The 20,975-nt window shown below is 36.0% G+C and overlaps 1 protein-coding gene across 2 annotated transcripts in view; it reads right to left on the bottom strand.

Annotated features, from left to right (window-relative positions):
* Nucleotides 1–9,119: 9,119 nt before the first annotated feature.
* The window catches only part of LOC121417010 (crk-like protein), a 28,239-nt gene continuing 16,383 nt past the window's right edge, over nt 9,120–20,975 (bottom strand). For both annotated transcript variants that reach the window (XM_041610549.1, XM_041610550.1), the window contains 4 exons: nt 18,327–18,449; nt 14,385–14,513; nt 13,718–13,825; nt 9,120–12,217 (listed from right to left, as the gene is read on the bottom strand). In XM_041610549.1, the coding sequence (XP_041466483.1) occupies nt 12,023–12,217; nt 13,718–13,825; nt 14,385–14,513; nt 18,327–18,449 (555 nt within the window). In that variant the 3' untranslated portion in view covers nt 9,120–12,022. The remainder of the gene's footprint in view (nt 12,218–13,717; nt 13,826–14,384; nt 14,514–18,326; nt 18,450–20,975) is intronic.

Below are 20,975 nucleotides of genomic sequence, written 5' to 3'. Positions count from 1 at the left end.
AGGTTAAGTTTTTGAAATGTCATCATATCAACTTGAGAGTTAATATCTGGCACAGTCTAAGAAAATTACCACTTTACTCGTTATAATATCAAAACCGTTCTACAGCTTGTGAAAGTTAAAGGGGAAGTTCACCCTGAAGAAAACTTTGTTGTAAAAATAGCAGAAAAAATAGTAAAAAATATTGGTGAAGGTTTGAGGAAAATCCGATAAAGAGTAAGAAAGTTATTAGAGTTCAAAATTTGGGATTTGTGACGTCATAAACGAGCAGCTGCCCCATGTGTTATGTAATATAAAATGTATGAATTTCAAATTTTGTATGGTTCCTGATGACTTAATTTTGTTTTCTTTTCATGATCGGGTGTGAAATGATTTGTCTATTGATATACAAAAGTTACAGTGAAAACCATTTTCAATTTTCTGAGAAAATGACATTTCATTGATTTTTTACCATTTGCTATGTAGAAATGCTGCTCGCATATGACGTCACAAATCAAATAATTGAAATTCTAATAACTTTTTAATTATTTGATGGATTTTTCTCAAAACTTCGGCAATATTTTTTATTATTTTTTCTGCTATTTTTACAATAAACTTTTTGTCAGGGTGAACTTCCCCTTTAACTTACTCTTCCATAACTATAGGTAAATCCCCTATAAAACATTGAAATACACTTTGCTCTGGTTTGGCATTCGGTTTCTCTGTACCTGCACCACAAAGTTTACACAGATCTTACGACATGTCAATAAATCTATAACTGTTTTGAATGTTAATCATTCATTGATGTTTAGATGTTTTTGCTTTCATGCCTCAAATAACTCTCCCGCCTGTTTGTGGTTTTGGTTTTATTTTAATAATAACCTTTTTTCTGGGAACTGTTGGATATAGCTGTTTGTAGATACAGGTTATGCATGGTTTAATAGAGTACCGAAATGCGATATCAATTTTTCCCTTCTGGCCTGTCAGTGTTTTTGATACCATATTTTGGTAGAGCATGATGATAATACCTCCACAACCCAAATTTGGTGGGAATTCGTCCATCAAACGAACAACCAAGTTACCATGAACGGACAGTCCAGACTGCCCAGAAGTATAATGTAAATATATGAGAAAATTTAAAGGGGGAGTGAACTTCGTGTGGTCTCTCATTGACTGTGTGTTATAAATACAGATTCTTAAAATATACATTTTTAGACATCTACTAATACTACAGAGAATGAATTGACCTATAATTGTATTTGTATATAGAAGCTAATATGTTTTGAGAGGTAATAGTTTTGCTACTTAGTAACATAATTGTGGTATTAATGTATTGAGTAGTTAATGAACATGTTATCATTCATGTGGGTCTATATTACTAGACTACACTAGCATTATGGGTCAGGATACTGGCTAGGTATGAGTAGTTGAGGACTTGAGTTGGCGCTGTTGGTTTGTATCTGGTTTAACAGAAAATATTGAAGGTTTGAAGGAAATTCATTAAAGATTTAAAAGCTATTAGAATTTAAATTGATTTGTGACACCATAAGTAAGCATGGGCATATTCAGTGCAAAGGGTGATTATCCTTGTTCATGGGGGGGTCTATTGTTGCGTCCCCCCCAAAAAAAAATGAATAAACAAGACATTCCTCTGCACTTCCCCATATGATATATCGTGTGCCAAAAAATCAATGAAATTTCATTTTTTAAAAATTGAGATGGTTTTATATTGTACCTTCAGTATATCAACAGACAAATATCATTTCCCAACTGATCCTGAAAGAAAAAATCATGAACTACTAAAAAAATTGTTTTTTTAATCTACTACATATAAACCTATGGGGCAGCTACTGGTATATGACACCACAAATAAATATCCTGACATTCTAATAGCTTTCTTAAAGGACAAGTCCACTCCAACAAAAAGTTGAATTGAATAAAAAGAGAAAAATCCAACGAGCATAATGCTGAAAATTTCATCAAAATCGGATGTAAAATAAGTTATGACATCAAAGTTTTGCTAAATTCCCAAAAAAGTTATTGCACATCTTGGCCGGAATGCAAATGAGGAGACTGATGGCGTCATCCACTCACTATTTTTGTATTTAATTATACAAAATATGAAATATTCTAATTTTCTCATTGTCAAGTGAAACAATCAATTCCTCTGTGGAATTTTTATTGTTTAATGCTATATGGTTCAGTCGAGTTGGACCTTATTGTCAAATACGTAAAATTGAAATATTGTAGAGCTAAAAAAAAAAAAGAAATTGTGAGGGATATAGAGCCATCTCATTTGCATGTCATTGGGTGATGTCAAGTTCAGTGTTGGCCTTGGTGTTGGTGTTAGTGTTGAAATTTTGATTGTTTCCCCTAGCTCCAAAACTTATTGAGAGTTTGTAAAACTGATCCAGATCACATTATTGACATCTCTGCAACTAGTGAGTGACTTTTCGGGACCATCCTCATTTTATGTTTGGTGTTATAATCGTGTAACAATTGACCCAACACCAACACCAAAAGGTCAAGACTGAACTTGAAATCATCCACTGAGTTGAGCATATCACTGTTTTGTGAAAAATAAGCAAAACTTTAAAAAGCAATAACTTTTATATTACATCATATTTTGATGAAATTTTCAGCATTATGCGAATTTGATATTTATTCCAATCAGCATTTTTCTGGGCTGGACTTGACCTTTAATCTTTGCTGGATTTTCCTCAAAACTTCACCAATCTTTTCAATTGTATTTTTCATGTAAGTTCACATCAAACTTTTCGTCAGGGTAAAGTTCCCCTTTACAAGTACGTCTTCTAGAAAAAACCACTCCACTCCTTTTCTTTTTTTAATATTTCAAACACGATTTACATGTTTTTATTCTTAACATTGCAGCAACACGCAATATTATAGCATCATTTATATCAACGATATTCATATTGACAAAATAATCAATGAATAAAAAAATCACAATTATGACAGGAAATTGGGAATAAATACAACCCTATGTCAATACATGTATTAAACAAATAAACTGTATGGAGTATTATAATCTGGGAATGGGGGATGTTTTCACAAAGAGCTAAGATGGATTACAAATCAAAGCTAGATGCCCAGTTACATAACGATAGCTACATTATTAACTCTTAACATGCCACTATCAATATGTATTCCCTTTCTTGTTAGAAAAAAAGAGATTTTCTTTTTCATGTTTGAGATAATATAATAAAATGTTGCTTAGTGAGAATGACTGGAAATTAACCAACAGACACAATAAAGTAGTATTGCCGTTTTGCAAAGCCTTATACTACCAGCATTAAAGAGAAAATGAATCATAACTATCATTATTACAAATGGCATGCTAACGGTTAAGTATCGATCACATTGGTCAGATGAAGTTGATGAGATACGCTTTCACACGTTTTAATCGATGAAACCTTACATGCATGTTGGTACTTATGCATTACTTTTTAAGCCGCACTTTGCCCTTTGTGAAACACCCCCCTGGTCAAATATAAAAATCATCATTCACAAAGCTATATTCTATGATTCTACACAGCAAAAACTGTGGTGTTAACCGGTGTACATAGAGGACCACACCACTTATTTTACACCAGTGTTAAATTGGTGGTTTCAGTTTTACACCTATAGGTGTTATTACAACACCTTTTGTTACATTTACACTCCTCGGTGTTATGTTTAATCTCTAGGGTGTAATTTTAACACCTCAGGGTGTGGTCCTCTATTAACACCAATTGGTGTCAGTTTTAACACCAAAGTTTTTACAGTGTAGTAATGTATTAGTAGTCTTGTGTGCACCAGACCTAACTATACCAACATGGCTATGACATACTAGTGTGTGAGTCTGAACAAGAAAAATAGTCTAAAAACAATAGGAGATGCATCAGTATATCACTTATGTGCATTTTTACGACATAACAAATCTGAAAACACAATCAGTACAAAATGAAAATTTAAAAATGCTTATAGCTGCCTCGAAATGTGAGATCTTTTCAATCTCTTATTTTCTTGCAACTTTTTATATATAAAAAAAAGACAATAACCTCTACCCTGATAACTGGCATTTATAAAGAAGGGCTTTAAAAAGAAATGAAAAATAAGTCATTACATGAGATAGTATGAAGTCAGGCGTGTTGTGATCCTGAAACATAGTAATAGCAGGGCCCGCTGGGAGAACAGTTTTCAAAACTGAAGTGGCTACCCTGGGTAAATATGCCGTTATTATTAACACAAACAATTTGAAATAAATCTGCTATTGCAAACATGGGGTTTCCCTCTTAAGAGGGGAATCCCCTCATAAAAAGGGGTCTTCCCCTAGTCGATATAACATGTGACTGCTACGGTGCATTAGTTGAGACAGTCATTTTCCGTTAAAAAAAATGATCTTTTCCGCTACTGAAAATCTGTTAATTCTGTTTCAGCTGGTTCTAAAAATGAAAATTCTGTTTTGTAACTGAAAATAAACGTACACAGCAAAAACTTGAATCCCATTTTGCAAAGGTGAATTCCATGAATTTTTACATGAAAAGGACAAGAACCGAAACGGAACTTCCCTTCTATTTACCGGTAAAACGGAAACTCACTGTCTCTTCATTAGTGGCTAATATGAGGTGGGCAAGGGGACATACAAGAGGAGTAAGAAAAAAATATATAAAAAAGGGAGAAGACAAATCACTATAGTCAATATGACAACAAATAAAAAGATAACCCCAAATGCATGATTTCAGTATCAAACGTACTTGGCAGCACTAAAGTATATTGGGAGGGGCAAAATTCATTTCTGACCGAATGAAATTCCATGACTTCCCCATTGGAGAAGTCCAATTTCTCAAATAAAAACAAATACAATTTAACCTCTGTGATTATTTAGTGTACAATAGGAATGGGTATCATAAAGCAGTGATCACGATGTGCTCCCATAATCACCATCACTGAATTATCATTTCGTTCACTCGAGAGGTGTGATGATTACTGAAGTTTTGGTGGTGATGCATACATATGGGGGGGGTGCAAAAGCATAACAGTTGATAACTAGTAGGTTCGAAAAAAAAGACTTCAATATAAAAAAATATGATAACCCACACCAACTAAACTTTTGGAGGTGCAGGCATAAACAACCGACAAACCATAAAACATCTGAAAAGATTTCAAATCTTTTAATAATAAGGGGAACGATGAATTTAAAAAGTAACATTGCCTGATAAATATCAATTGATAAAACTTGCAAGAGAATAAAATGACAATTCAAAATGCTGATAAAATAGAATAACATATCTTGCCTGTCCAATTAAATATATGCGATATATTACAAACAAACAATTACAACATAGCATAGTTTATAATCGCTCAAGTCATTGTTAAGTGCACCACTAATCCCATCGCTTCTTTTCTCAAGTTCTGAATAAAAAATTTGTTTTAGGGTATTTCACGTGTGGTCTGACATAGCAACAATGTATGCATACTGGATATTATCCTCCATTCATTGATAACAGGTTTGAAAAGAGCTTGTGAATTATTTTAGACTTTCTAATATGAAATTAAAATTAAACATGTCCCTAATCCTAATTAATTTGCATAAAATAAAATCATTTGAGTAAAATATCTAAAGGAAAACCTTTTAAAATCAATGAGTTCATACCAATAAAATGATTCGAAACTTCAGATAAAAAATCCAATTCCATCTCAAATAAACCTGGATCAAATAAATTCTTCGTACTGTAGTATGAGAAAAGCACATTAATAATAAAAATATAAAGATTGATCTGTTAAGCGCGCAATAGAAAAAGCTCTCTCTATGCACTTCCCAGTAAAAGTCTTAACCCTTAAACCCTGACGAAAGTAAATCAGAAGAAAAGAGAGTCATAATTTTAAGAAAACAAGATCACCTTGAAACTATCCCTCAAAATAAATCGGCGATAACAAGTCGAAACTCTCAATGTTTATACAGAGTAGTGAGTTCTATTTGAATAACCCTACTGGAAACAATCAATCATGCCGTTCGTCTTCTGAAACTTGCCGTCAAAAATTATCATACAATGCAAACGTATAGAAGTACTTACATTACTCCTTATCATAAAGTGCACTGAATCAAATCTTACCTACATGTACATTGCAGGTCCCATTTCATGTTGTTATAAAAAAAATGCACAATTTCTTTCACTTTTTACCCACTTTCTTTGACCAGAGTAACATACAGGGGGCTTGCCAACTTCAACATTTCATTCCCAATACACACAAAGAGTATTAAATGGGAATAAAACATTTGGAATAGGTAGGCTTGTGTCGAAACAGAAAAATAAAAGAATAAGAACACAGAAAGTTTAAGAGAAATCGGACAAATAATGAGAAAATTACATGTATTAGCATTTGAATATTGCAATGACTAATGCTATAGATATCATCCTGTTGGCTATGCAACAAGGATGTATGTGAACAACTTTCCCTGTGATGAACAATGAAATACCGTAAAAATCTCTCTGCTTTTTCTTCTGGTGATACAAACTCTTTATCCATGATGTATTCTTTATAAATCTGTATCACATGCCCTCCTATAGAAAGAACACATGATCTACTAATAGATGTGATAAAAGAGGCAATTTAAGTGAAATATATACTTAAGTAATGGGGAGAGTTGTTCACAAGTGACATCACACATCTTTGTCGCGTGCCAATTGAGGATCTCCATAGCAGTAGTGATCGCAATATTCAAATGCTCATAACTTTCTCATTATTTGTCAGATTTTTCTCAAACTTTCGTTGATCTGCTTCTTTGATTTTTCTGTTTTCACACAAGCTATCTTTTTCCATAGATTTCATTCTCCTTTAAGTCTATTGTACTCAAGCCCATGAGCTGAATTAGAAAAATCCATGCCAAACTCCTCTTAAGGTTACAGCTTGAAATTACAGTGGTAAAGGAGGAATTGGCAGGCAAAGAGTTAACAAGTTATGTATCAGCAAATTGAATCATGTGATTTCAGTAGCCTTTACAATGTAATTGATATTGCAACTTTATCATTAACACAACTTTTGACAGGTCCCAGATGATATTTAAAGACATGCTTGTTCAGTTTCAAAGAAAAGTACTATTTATTTGGTAAAATAGAACTGTTGCTTTTCAAGCTACATTGTAAACCACACTCCAACATTAAAGTGTCAATGATCCCATTGCTCATACAAGTGCATTATCCTGCTTACAAGTACATTATCTTCCTCAACCATAGATCATTTTTGAACAACACTAAATTCAAGTTCAACAAAACACTTGCAATTGGCCATGATTTTACAAAATTTTCTGAAAAAAAAAGATGTGTGCTCATTGGTCGTTAGATAATTTTTTACTGACAGCTGTTATAAGCTACTGAAATTCTTGCATATGGCTCAGAGAAAATTACAAGATGCTTTGTGAAACAATCCCTAGGAGAGAGGGAACAGGGGAGTATTTCACAATCAGTGATTTTAAATGACAACTGTTATAAGCTACTGAAATCCTTGCATCTGATTGGCTCAGAGCAAATTAGTTGGTGAAAATGAATGACCAGATGCTTTGTGAAACAATCCCTAGGAGAGAGGGAACAGGGGAGTATTTCACAATCAGTGATTTTAAATGACAACTGTTATAAGCTACTGAAATCCTTGCATCTGATTGGCTCAGAGCAAATTAGTTGGTGAAAATGAATGACCAGATGCTTTGTGAAACAATCCCTAGGAGAGAGGGAACAGGGGAGTATTTCACAATCAGTGATTTTAAATGATAACTGGTTACATGCTTCTGAAATTTAGTCTGTGACAATCACCCTTTGCTTTACATGTATGAAATGCTCCTGTATTACAGCAATGTGTGTATGTGAAGAAAGGAGGAGAGTTCATCTGGACAATAATCACAAAAGCGAAAAAAAGAGAAACATATTGGTGAATGTTTAATAAAAATACATCAAAGAATAAGATCGGTATTTTGCCAAATCTTTGTCAATATGTATGTTCTATTCCTGGTGAAGTGGATGGGTTCCCGGCGGGATCAATTCCTTGAATGCACTGAAAGGCAGCTCGAGCTAAAGCAGGAGTAAATAATGATAGTGCACCTACTAATAGATTATACAAATGCCTGTCATTAGTATCACTATTAAAAAAACTCAATCCAGGATGAGCTTCCTTTTTAATTGTTTATTAATTGTCTGTACAATTGCCATGACAACAGATTCTGAATGGGTTTTAACCTTTCATCAAAGAACTCCAAAAGGGGCTCGTATGTTTATTGAGAGACACATTATATTGCTTTCCTTTAATATCCTTAGTACCAATACCCAACTTTCATTTCTATTCTCATGAAAGTACAACCAGGTATAGTCAATGCCACACTCAAAACTGAAACAAGTTAAATCTGATAAAGTTATGGATTCCTTAATGGTCAAAGAATAAAACCCAAATCCTATCATGTATACTGTCCAGGTAATAAGAGAAAAGCTCTCAACAACATTCTGCTACAGCTACACAAAATACTTTTTGTTTAGAAGTCTTAATACCCCACTCCTATACTGTAAACTATCTTAATGTCCAGGGAACAATTTTTCTTAACAAATAAAATTTGAATAGCATTTTTTAGGTCATAAAGAGAAAAGCCCTCAAACACATTCTGCTAAAGCTACATAAAATACTTCTTATTTAGAAGTCTTAATACAAATGAGGAGCAAATTGCAATGTGGTACCATGGTCTCGTCTTACAAAGAGTTGCAATTGATTCAATCAATCTCAACTAAATGAAAACCCATCATTGTCATAATTTTCATACCAAAATGTTGCCCAAAGTGCTTGTGTAAACAAAGAGGAGCACATCAAATAATCAAGATAACAATGAATGTATTGGTATTTATCTGGAAAACATTTTGAACATGCATTTTAGATATTGGCGTAGCTGGCTTTCCATAGTTGTGGTTGATCGGGGGCCCCATCTTACAAAGAGTTACGATTGATCCGATCGATCACAACTATGGACGCCCAGCAACGTTAACATCTAAAATATAAATTTGTTGAAAATATTTTCTAGATATGATGTATATTCATCATTCTCTTGAAGATTCAGTGTGATTCTCTTTGTTTACTGAAGAGATTGTGCAAAATTTTTGTAGAAAAAAATTATGGTATGGATGGATTTCCATACAGATGAGTTTGATTGGATCGATTGTAACTGTTTGTGAGACAGGGCCCTGGAAGAGTACTCCCTGATGTCCATATTCATTTGTGAGATACATTGTGAAGATATATGACAATCTTTAGGTGGAAAAACCTGATTTGAGTGAGAGTGGTACCCATTTCTTCATAGTCTAGACACATTGATGTCCTGTTTTAAAACATGTTCTTACCTGCCTGTGAACACCTGTAATTCCTTTCCAAAATAACAAGCAATTTTTGTGTGTGTCAAGATCCAAGATAATTTATAACAAGTTTCATACATTGTAGTGCTTCATTATTGAACTTCCAAATACGGTATAGTGTACAAGGAATTGTTTTTTGCCCTAAATGATTAATATATTTTGACTTCGGAACTTGCATCCTACATGTACATTGTATAAGGCCGTGGCTATGCTTTAAAGGAAACTTGAGTTTGTACATATACATGTATGCTTAACAGGCATAACAAGTTTTATCCGAAGGTTGACACGACATTTGCTCCTGTGACAATTGCTCTGGGCTTAATTTTGTCTACGATGTAGGGTTAGGGTTGCAACAGTTTTAGGTTAGGTTTATGGTTAGGTGTAGGGAAGGTTGAAGTTTGTCTTTTGATTTTAGTGCGTGGAATTTAGAGCCTAGCAATTGTCGCCAGAGGAGAGGACCACTCAAAGACACAGTTCTCAGTACCGTCCTTAAACTTAATACTGGAAGCCAGTTTAGTGGAAACTGGTTTAACGTGTAATGAGAACGGTCAAAGCGATCTTCAAACCGGTTCAGAAAACCACCTCGCTATGAAGTTTTGAAGATTGCTTTACCTTGTTAAACTGCTTTCAGCATAAGTGAGGACACAACCATTCTTCAGAAAGCGATCTTCACACAATCGAGCGTGCTACTCCACACACTGTAAGTGGAATGGCTATGCTGCTGTTTCAAATTTCGCGTGAAACACCCCAATGAGAGTGTTCCCATACCAAGAAGAACGCTTTACGTGAAGTGGTTTTGAACACAACTTTTGGGTGATCAAATGAGAGCGCTAGCATTGTGATCTTTCAAACTGGCTCCCTGAACCAGTTTCCAGTAAACCAGTTTTAGAAAGTATAATGAGAACGGTGTCAAAGTTTCCATATAACCATCACCAATCTTGTGCCTGCCAGGCATTAAGATTCGTTCATGACTGTATTTTGATTAAAGACATGATTTTACAATGCTTCCAAAACTATTTAGATGAAATTTCTATAAGATCACATAATATTCTTTCATATCTTATAGTTATATAGGATATAAGGAGATAAAAAAATTCCTCATACTGCTGTGAAAAAAAAACAAGCACTGACAAAATATGAGTAACACATATCACAATAGTAATTTTAGAATTCAGCATGTAACAGACATTAAAATGGCAAACAAATCATTTGACAGTTCCACTTTTTCTCTGGCGAAGTAAAATACGTCATCACCAAGAGAAGGATATTTGTCGGGACAAGCTCGACAGGATACAAAAGTGAACACCAGAGGGCGCTAGATTTACAAGTCACCTAGCGGTATTTATACACAACAGATTTCAAGAATTGGCAATGGATTAAGTTCATGTTCTTTGGAGGCAGGATGTTGGTTGATAGAGGCCTTGGTACCGTAAACAAGCGGATGCTGTAGGCGAACTGCACAAGGGACTGCTTCTCAACGGATCCTCCACTGAATATCTGCGTATGGCTCGATCTGTCCTTGGCATTTTCCGAGCAAAGACATCCAACGATGATAGCATTCCTTTTTTTACCTACAGTACACATTGTGATACTTGCTCAGGCATCTGCTGTGAAGCGGTACTAGCAGAGATCTTGCACTTGATTATCCTACTCTTGAATTTCAATATGCTTCATCCCACTCCTGACACCAAAAGTGCATCATTTGCAGTAGTGCTACTTTCGTGAATTACGCCACTGAACAACCACAAACATTTTTCGCTTCCTGCTACACTTACACAAAGTCAATAAAACTGAGATCATCCCCAAAATATCAGCAACATCTTGGGCCGTTGCATAAAACTTTTTACCTGAGAAAACTCAGGTTGTTTTTACCAGAGTTTTTGCCCTGTGTTAAAGTCAATCACAGAAATCAAACTAACCTTAGATTTCAGTTTTTACCAGAGTTTTCTCAGGTAAAAAGTTTTATGCAACAGGCCGCTTATCTTGAATAAAATGGTGATATATTTGATGTACACGCAAATATATGACATGTACAGCAATCTTAGCTTGTTACCGAGCAGCGTATCAGCATCGGTTGATGTGTCCATCCACGGAAGGATGTTTGTCAGGTCAAGTTGAGGGATTTGATGGTAAGGTCAGGTTTCCTTTCCTGCTTTAAGATACTGCAGAATCAGATTATCCACATCTCAGCCAATTTACATGTACATCTCTCATTGACACAGGCTAAGCCAGCCCTTGCGAAGGAATCGGTGAACACGACCCAACTGCGAACTAAAGACCGGCAAAAGTTGAGCGAAACTTGACCCTTAAATTTTCTGTTTGATCAGAAGTCTCACTCTGTGCTTGAGTCGCGCATTCGTACACCATGGGTGTTGACGTGGAAGTTAACACGACACGATCCATGCAAGAACTCTGTGGCATAACCCAGGCAACATCCGCCACTCCGTCCCAATCACGACAATCCATGATAATCACAATCAACGACTGCATCGGCTATCAATCACCGCCACCCCTCAGCACGATTACAAATAAAATTCAGTCAGTCATGATATATGGTTACTATACACATTATATAGAAGCATGATGTTCATACGTATCTCTTCCTTCAATTTTTCAAGTCATTCCAACAAAAATAATATGAAAGAGTCCAGAGTCTGCGCTCAATTTAGGAGAGAATTATTACCCTCCATTCCGTTCTGACTGGCGCTATGTCCTTGTAATATTTTGTCCGCTTCCTCGGGCGGAAGGATTTCTACAAATGTGAAAGGGAAAAATCCTTGGGCGCCATCCTTGAGTAACTCGCCCTCCCAGTATCCACTCATGTGCTGTTTCACCACCTTGACAATGTCTCCTTTCTGTAAGTCGAGAAAAGCATGAATGGAAAGGATTATAAACGAACTGGAAAAATCGGTTCCAAGACATTTGCTCCAGCGACGATTGCTCCGATGGTACGTGCAGCCAAACCCGACTTCCAAAACTAAATAAACCCTTATCCTTATGTTTACATTGTGAACCAAAATTCTATTACAATCCTAACTCTAAACCTATGCCCTCAGAGACAGGGGCAAGTGTCGCAGGAGCACATGTTGTGTCCCAGAACATGCAGGGTTGGTAGGTATGTACATTATATTGGTATGATAAAGGACCTGTCCTAATGTATTTTATTGAGTTTGAGGGTTGCTAAGCACAAAAGTACTCTGATTATGATGTGAACCATTCTTTATCATAATTTGCCAATTTTATCAACATTATTATTATTATACTGTTGAGAAAGGTATGAAATTGAATTATTGTTTTAATGGCCCAAACACGGAGGGGTATGTGCGCAGCTTCTTATCATCAAAAGGAAGGACTATTGGACTGGATTAGATGAAAATTTGGGTCTGGTGGCACATAACTTATTTTTAATTATTATTATTGTTTGTTTGGCGTCACCTGTGCCTGGGAGGCGAAAAGCGAACTGAATCACTATGACCCGCAGGTCTCTCCTCCCGATATAACTGATTGGGGGGAATGCAGGTGGACCACTGCACCAGGGTTTCCCCCTACTCTTATACGAATAGTGCAGTGGGTTCTCAACATGCAAAAGTGGTGACTCTCCTCTACACGGGGCCTCCATTTAACGTCCTATCCGAGGGACGGTGTGTTCCATTGTAACATAGCCTGCATCTATGAAACATGGGAGAGACGTTTACACACAATGCACTGGCTTCAGTCATGCGCCCGGATTGGACTCTAACCCACGATCTTTGGATCGACGGGCAGACGCGTTACCGACTGAGCCAACACCGCTCTCATTACCGATTGAGCCAACACCACTCTCAAATTATTATGCAGGAGTGCAAGTCGATATCACTCGCTAGGCATGACAAGATGCCAAAGGAATTAAAGTCCCTGGACAACATTAAACGTGGGCCCAGTCTTACAAAGAGTTACGATTGATCCAATCGATCTCAACCATATGGAAATCCACCATCATAATCTAGAAAATATTTTGAGCAAACATGTATTTTAGATGTTGCTGGCCTTCCTTAGTTGTGGTTGATTGGATTAATCGCAACTCTTTGTAGGACAGGGCTCTGAAATGGAACGTTGTCAGGGCCTAAAATCAAGAAAATGCCTACTAAAGACTGGCTTCTCTGCATATATCAAGTCGTCAAGGGTCCGTTGCAGAAAGAGTTGCAATCAATCGCAACTCTAAAAATTTAGGCGCAACTTGATTTTCAACCAATCAACAGCGCGCATTTTGGACTTGCGATTTTTTGACTTGCGTTTAAATGTAACTCTTTCTGCATCGGACCCCTGGTTTCATAAGGGTTGGTTGAGGTACGGCAAAGTTTATTTTTCCCCCTTACCTCAAATTTTAGTTGCGTCGTGTCGTATGCGTTGGGAATTCTTCTCTGTATTGCTTTACCATATGATGTAACTGAACGGTAGACCTCAGGGGGTGGTTCCACAGGCAACTGTAAAAAAAAAATTTTAAAAAAAGAAGTTTGAAAGCTCTTGGTTTAAATATTGTTTGTAATAATGACAGACCTCATTCATTCTATTTGCTGTAGGCATGGATATACAGTACATGTAGCCCAACAAATATTTTCATTAATTTTGTTGTCACCTACTTACAGACTTCATCTATTTTATTTGTCGTAGACATGTGGCCCATTGCATAAAATTTTTGCCATAAAGATCTCTGGCAATTTTTTTGCCAGAGTTTTTTTATGTTTCATTTTCAATGACATAAGTTTGTTTGCCAGAGTTTTTGTTTATATGAAAGAGGGGGGTTTTTTTCGCAAAAGATTTATGCAATGGGTCCACGAAGATACATGTACCCCAATAAACTATTGTTTATTCTTTTGATGTTTATCTATTTTCAGACTCCATCCATTTTAATGCTTGCAGGAATAAAAATCCCCCCAGTTTATTTATTGTTTGTCTTCTTACATGCTACACCCATTTCATTCACTATAGGCATGGAAATACTCAAAAGAAATATTTCATTTCATTTTTTATTTGCCTACTTACCGCCTCCATCCATGGAACAGGGAACTGCCCTTCTTGCCCCCTTCCATTGCGCATCGTCCACCAATCCGCTTCGTCTCGGTTCACTAACGTCAGAATCTCGTTTTTCTGAGCGGGTAAATCGTCAGAATCCTGAGCAAATAATGGACAAAAGACATTGGGAGATTTACATAATATTATTTGTATTTTTTAATAATTAAAACAGTTTTCTTACAAATCTTTCTTTGTTGTAGGAAAATTGACATTTTCAAGTGATTATTCATTTTCCTTCACACTACTGTGCAACGAGTAACAGATCCATCATTTACTGTAATCTTCTGAACAAGAATTTGAAATTGAAAGGACAAGTCCACCCTACCAAAAAGTTTATTTGAATAAGAGAAAATTCCAACAAGCATACTAAACACAGTGTAAAATTAGAAATTCTTAACATTTTCAAGTTTCACTTAATTTCACACAACAGTTATATGCACATCCCGGTTGGTGTAAAATGAGAGAACTGATGACATCACTCACTCACTATTTCTTTTGCATTTTATTATATGAAATAAGAAATATTCTAATTTTCTCCTCATTGTTATGTGAAACAAAGTTTTATTTCTCCCTGAAAGTGTGGAATTACCAGTGTTTTAAAATTTTATGGTTTAGTCAAGTTGGTTCTTATTGTCTAATCTGCAAAAAATTGAAATATCGTAAAATTCAAACAATAAAAAAATAGTGAGTGAGGGACATCATCGATTCTCTCTTTTGCATGTGACTAAATTGTGCATACATGTACATGTATTTTGCAAAAATTAAGCAAACTTTAAAAATGTCACAACTAATATTTTACATCCTATTTTGATGAAATTTCAGCATTATGCTTGTCTGATTTTTCTCTATTAATTTAAATCAACATTTTTTTTAGGTGGACTTGACCTTTAATCAGTACTTTAACTCATGGGAGGAATGGATAAATGGCATGTAGGTTCTATTCTTTATTTTCTCAAAAGCACAGAAGAACATAGAAAGGCTTTAGATATCAAAGTCTACATAAAAGACTACATGTGCTATGAATTTTCATTCAAGTTTTCAACAAGTAACTCCTTTTTTTAATTTCACTCTTTTCATGGTATTGACATTCATCAATGAATGTGAATAAAGGAAGTGGGATGGACATATTGTACTACTTCCTTTTTTTCAAAAGCACAGAAAAACATAACATGGCTGCATCAAAGTCTACATACAAGACAACATGAGCTACAAAAAGTGGTCTATTTCCACACATAAAAATCAATCAAATGACCGTTTGACATATCTTTTTTAGTGTTAAGCTTTAGTGTGTATGGTTTATATTCGCATACATTCGTAATTTCGAAGCTTCGGATATTCTGAAGGTTCGTTATTCCGAAGGTTCGTTAGTCCGAAAACAAAATGATGTTCGTAATTCCGAAGATTCGTTTGTCCGAAAACAAAGTGAGGTTCGTAATTCCGAAGGTTCGTTAGTCCGAAAACAAAGTGAGGTTCGTCATTTCAAAGGTTCCTTAATCCGAAAACAAAATGAGATTCGTAATTCCGAAGGTTCGTTAGTCTGACAATGTATTTACGAACCTTATTTCGTTTTCGGATTAAGAAACCTTCAGAATATCTGAAGCTTTTAATGAAACTTTCAGCATTTTGCTCTGTGAAATTTACTCATTTATTTAGATATAAATATTTTCAGCCTGGACCATCCCTTTAAATGATGCCCCATCTTGTAAACATGTACTTTACTATTTGTCATTTAGAGTAGTACTTGCAGTGTGTGTGTGTGTGTCTTTTGTGAATTTATTCATTGAATACACTTTCCAGGGTTTACACTCTCTTTTAAAATCCTTAAAACTTGTTTTTACCAAACTCCATTTCCTCCTAAAATGTCTGAAACGTTAGACTAATCTAAAAAAAACATTGCAAGGAAATCAGATTTTCTATAAAAAAAAAATCAACCAAAAACAAACAATTCTTGCAGCATCCTGGTGCTGATCAATGTAGGGGATTTTTGTTTATATGTTTTAATTGAGTAATATTTTATATTTCATTCGTCAAGAAACACATTTGACTGTGGATAAGTGAATCGGGATAATTGAGCAAATATCAAGGCCCGAATTCACAAAGGTAGTTTTGAAAACCCAGTTGAATCCATGGTTTATGCAGATTTCCTGTATAAATTACGCTTAATTCAGCGTGTATTTGGTGCGTGCATAAAACATGTCCAATGTTGATGCACGTTTTGTCACAGTGCCATTACCATGGTTAGATACGCTATTTTATTCAAGAGTCCACTGCTTGAAGAGTGGACCCATGAATAAAAGCAGTGAACTCATGAATAAAATAGCGTATCTAACACTGGTAACAGGCGTCAATTTGGCGCACTTTGTCAAGACCGCATCAGCATTGGACATGTTTTACACACGCACCTGACACGCGCTAAATTACCCGGTAAGCATAATTTACACGGGAAATCTGCATAAACCATGGATTCAACTTTGGGTTTTCAAAACCACATTTGTGAATTCGGGCCCAAGAGTATTCTGACACTTTGTTGATACATATATACTTATATATACAGTAAATTAGGAACCTACTTGCAGAATTTGATATCATGGTTCACATTGCAATGTAAAATGCAATTTGACAGAAATCTAAAGAATCAAATTCATAATATGGAAATGAAAATGAAAAAAAAATCCTTCTTTTCTACTTGCAAACCTACGGAATCAACCAGGCCCCCCCCCCCCACCTACACAATATAAAGTCATGTTATTCTGGCTGTTAAGACGCTCGATAAAGCCTATTGTCAAAACCAGTTAATTTGAGTAAATTCTAGTGGTGAATGTGCATAAAACTTAGATTGTTGTATGTTATATTTCCAATTGAATTTCCTATAAAATATATATTTCCAATTACATGTAAATTTCACTTTTAGTTCAGTCTAGATCTTTAAAGATAAATTCCAATTCTGGTAATGATCTCAAAATGACTTTTTACAGAATCTAATATAATGACCACCCAAGTGTCTGTTTGTATGAACAAAAAATATGTGCCAAAGGATTCTGGAAGAAATTGTGTAATTGCTGAGAAATAAGCAAAATAAGCGCGGATTCGGTCACTTCCATCGGGTCTTTATTCCAGCAATAATAATACACTGTCCCACGTGTGCCTATCTGTGTTGGCGATCTTCAGTGTGATCGTATTTCAGCTTAGATTTTATGATTTCACAAAGTTCAGTTTATGTAACTGTACCAGATCTAGATCCACGATGATATAGTCATACTTAACCTTGGTTTTACAGACTTTCTCACAAAATTAGTGTTTTACTGCAACTACTATCATTTAGCTTTAAACCCACATCCATGCAGAATCGTGTTTTTTTTTTTTGGGGGGGGGGTACTTTTCACAACTTACTGGATAAATCAGCAACATTGGATAATATTGAACATTTTGATAAATGTGGATTTCCATGGCATCCCCTTTTAACCGTAACCCAGTGTGATTTGATTTCCTGTATCTATATGGTCAATATCACTGATGAAGGTGTACATGTATTTAACTCTAAATTTTTATTTCTTAAATGCTGGTGAAGGTGTATTAACTCTAAGTTTTTATACATCGCTGGTAAAGGTGTATTTACTATAACTCTGAATTTGTATTACTTACATCACTGGTGAAGGTGTATTAACTATAAAATTTTATACATCGTTGGTAAAGGTGTATTTACATATAACTCTGAATTTGTATTACTTACATCACCGGTAAAGGTGTATTAACTTTACATTTTTATACATCGCTGGTAAAGGTGTATTTACATGTAACTCTGAATTTGTATTACTTACATCATTGGTGAAGGTGTATTAACTCTAAATCGTTACTACTTTACATACACATCGCTGGTGAAGGTGTATTTAACTCTAAATTGTTATTACTTACATCACTGGTGAAGGTGTATTTAACTCTAAATCGTTCAGCGTTGCTTGGTGGTATGCTAGGTGGTGGTGTAGGATTTACGGGAGGAACTTCGGGCTTCGGCGTCGGCGGTGCTCTGTCGTTTAACTGCTCCACGGTAAAGAAAAAATTAACATTATTAAAAGATACAGATTATGGCTTTCACCGAGTTTATATTAGGATCGCATTGACTGATCTGATGTCAGAAAAATCTTGGAAACGAGATTTGAACCTCTCATCTACTGATTGCCGGTCAGTGACTCTACCACCAGGCCATCACCTGGTCCATGGCACAGTCACGATGAAACAGGAACAAATACCTCAGTACGGCGATTCCATACATGTCGTACGGGACAATTTGTCAACAATGTCTAGTCTCTTTTATAAGTAACAGCTGATTGCTTGAGCAAAGAAAAATTCTTTATGGTGGGTAGGCATGTGAAAAACTGATTACCAACAAAAAAATATTTGATTATGGCTGAATTAAGGGTGAAAATGTTGTGTGTCGTACAGGACTCAGAAATGTCCTGTACGACACGCAACATTTTCACCTCTAATTCACCTATGCACAGCATATTTTTGTTGGTTGTCATTTCTTCATATGTCTTAAGTACTCTATTATTACCACAAAACAAATCAAAGTTCTTTGTTTGTTTTGGATGAAAGGAGAAATATGTATGCATGTATGCCTAAAGCTTTGTCAGGGGGGGTTCATACATGTACCTTCCAATATGCTGTAAAGCGCTTTGAGCCTTTCTGAGAAAAGCGTTACTTAAAAAATAGCTAATATCATTACCAGAAATCCCCATACCATAATAGAGTCAAGAAAGACCTTCATTCAATATTACTAAAATGATACAATAAAATGGAAAGGTGAGTTATAAGCTTACGTATCCCTGGTGGGTGTTTCATAAAGCTGTTCGTAAGAGCGACTTTAAGAACGACTGGTGAACCTTTCTTTTGGTAAATGGTATTTTCATCGTCAATGTTTTAGCACGCAAAAAAGGATCACCAGTCGTTCTTAAAAGGGCCGTCTGCACCATCCCGAGTTTTCAAATTAGCACGCTATTTCTGATCCGGCAAATAATCCCGATCTGAAAAATCTTGAGATTGTTTGTAATGCAGACGCAATTATCGCGCTAGTTCGTAGGATTAATCTCGAGATTGCAATCCCAAGTCAACTCGGGTTTATTTGCAAAATAGCGCGCTATTTACGAATTATCGTAGGTGCAGACGCACTCGGGTTTAGACTCGGGTTAATTTATTCATGACCTTCAGTCCATAATGCAATTCGCGTTCCATTTCCGCCTTGGTCAAAACATAAACACATCGCGATTGTACCGAACGCATGCGAAAGTCAACTTTATCGCGAATAGCGTTCATCAATTCCCCAATCAGCAACGATGGTGTCCAGACCCTGAATGGATTTTGGGAGAGACCAGACCGATGGGGGAGGCGCTCATTATCGACGATGGCATAGCCAATAACAATACTGACAGCAGTGTCGTCTTATTCCTTCGCAAAATGTGAGCAAATAGCATCTTTCCTCCTCTCTCTCTCTCCCCCCCCTCTGTCGTTGCCTCCTCCGCCATCATAATCCTGCATCATATTAAACGAAGAATACTTCACTCGCTTATAATTATAGCGCGGCTGAGCTGAGAGGATGGTTGCATAACAACGGTCGAATTCGGCGAAAGTGCTAGTGAAAAGAGTAGGCCTACATGTACATGTCCTTGATTGCATATCGCGGGAAGTTATTCAAAAGCGCGGGCCGTTGAAACTCCTTGATCGAAAGTGCGCATGCTCGGAATATCGGGCTTGTTGCCTCGCTCGAGCAAGAATCGCTCTTCTTGCGATGGTGGAGACGGGGTTTCTTGAATCTCGAGATTAATCGCGAAGAGGGCTGATCGGGCTAAAATCTTGAGATTGAGCAAACTCGGGATGGTGCAGCACCACCTAAAGTTGCTCTTAACTTACGAACAGCTTTATGAAATGGCCCCCAGGTGTAATGCAAAAGAACTACATGTACAGTATTTTGTCCAATTAACCAAGATGTCAATAAACTCCTACTTTTCATTACCTTTGAATTCTTTCATTGATGTTTACTTGTTTGGTATTTCCCTTTGTTGGGGGTAGACAATTACTGTCCATAAACAAGAAATACATGTACTATTGCCCAGAATAAAGCCGAGCTCTGCTAACTATTCACAATGCATTTGTCATTTTAGAATATACATGTACATTATATGTAAAACATGCTTTGTATTTTTGTCTACCATACACTCAATCATACATGCATGAAAGGGAAATCCCCGAGCTATGATGTCATCACATGAGGAAGCAGATATGATGTTTTAATAACAATGACAGAATGACCTTAAACCTTTATTGTGCAAACACTGCAATTATGTCACACACAAAACATTAGTGTTCAAATGCATCCGGGTGATGGGGTAGCACAATGTACATGTTTAAGTGCAAAATAAGGCTTACTGGTTGGCAGACTACTAGTATTGTAGATGTACATCCATACATGCGCACACTATTATGCTTTTCACACTGCATTTGCTTAACCCCAAACTATCTATTTTTGCTTTCACACTGTCTTTCTTAACCCCATACTATTTCTTTTAT

Source organism: Lytechinus variegatus, chromosome 6, assembly GCF_018143015.1.
Source record: "Lytechinus variegatus isolate NC3 chromosome 6, Lvar_3.0, whole genome shotgun sequence".
Lineage (NCBI taxonomy): Eukaryota > Metazoa > Echinodermata > Echinoidea > Temnopleuroida > Toxopneustidae > Lytechinus > Lytechinus variegatus.
This window is presented reverse-complemented; position numbering and strand designations above follow the sequence as displayed.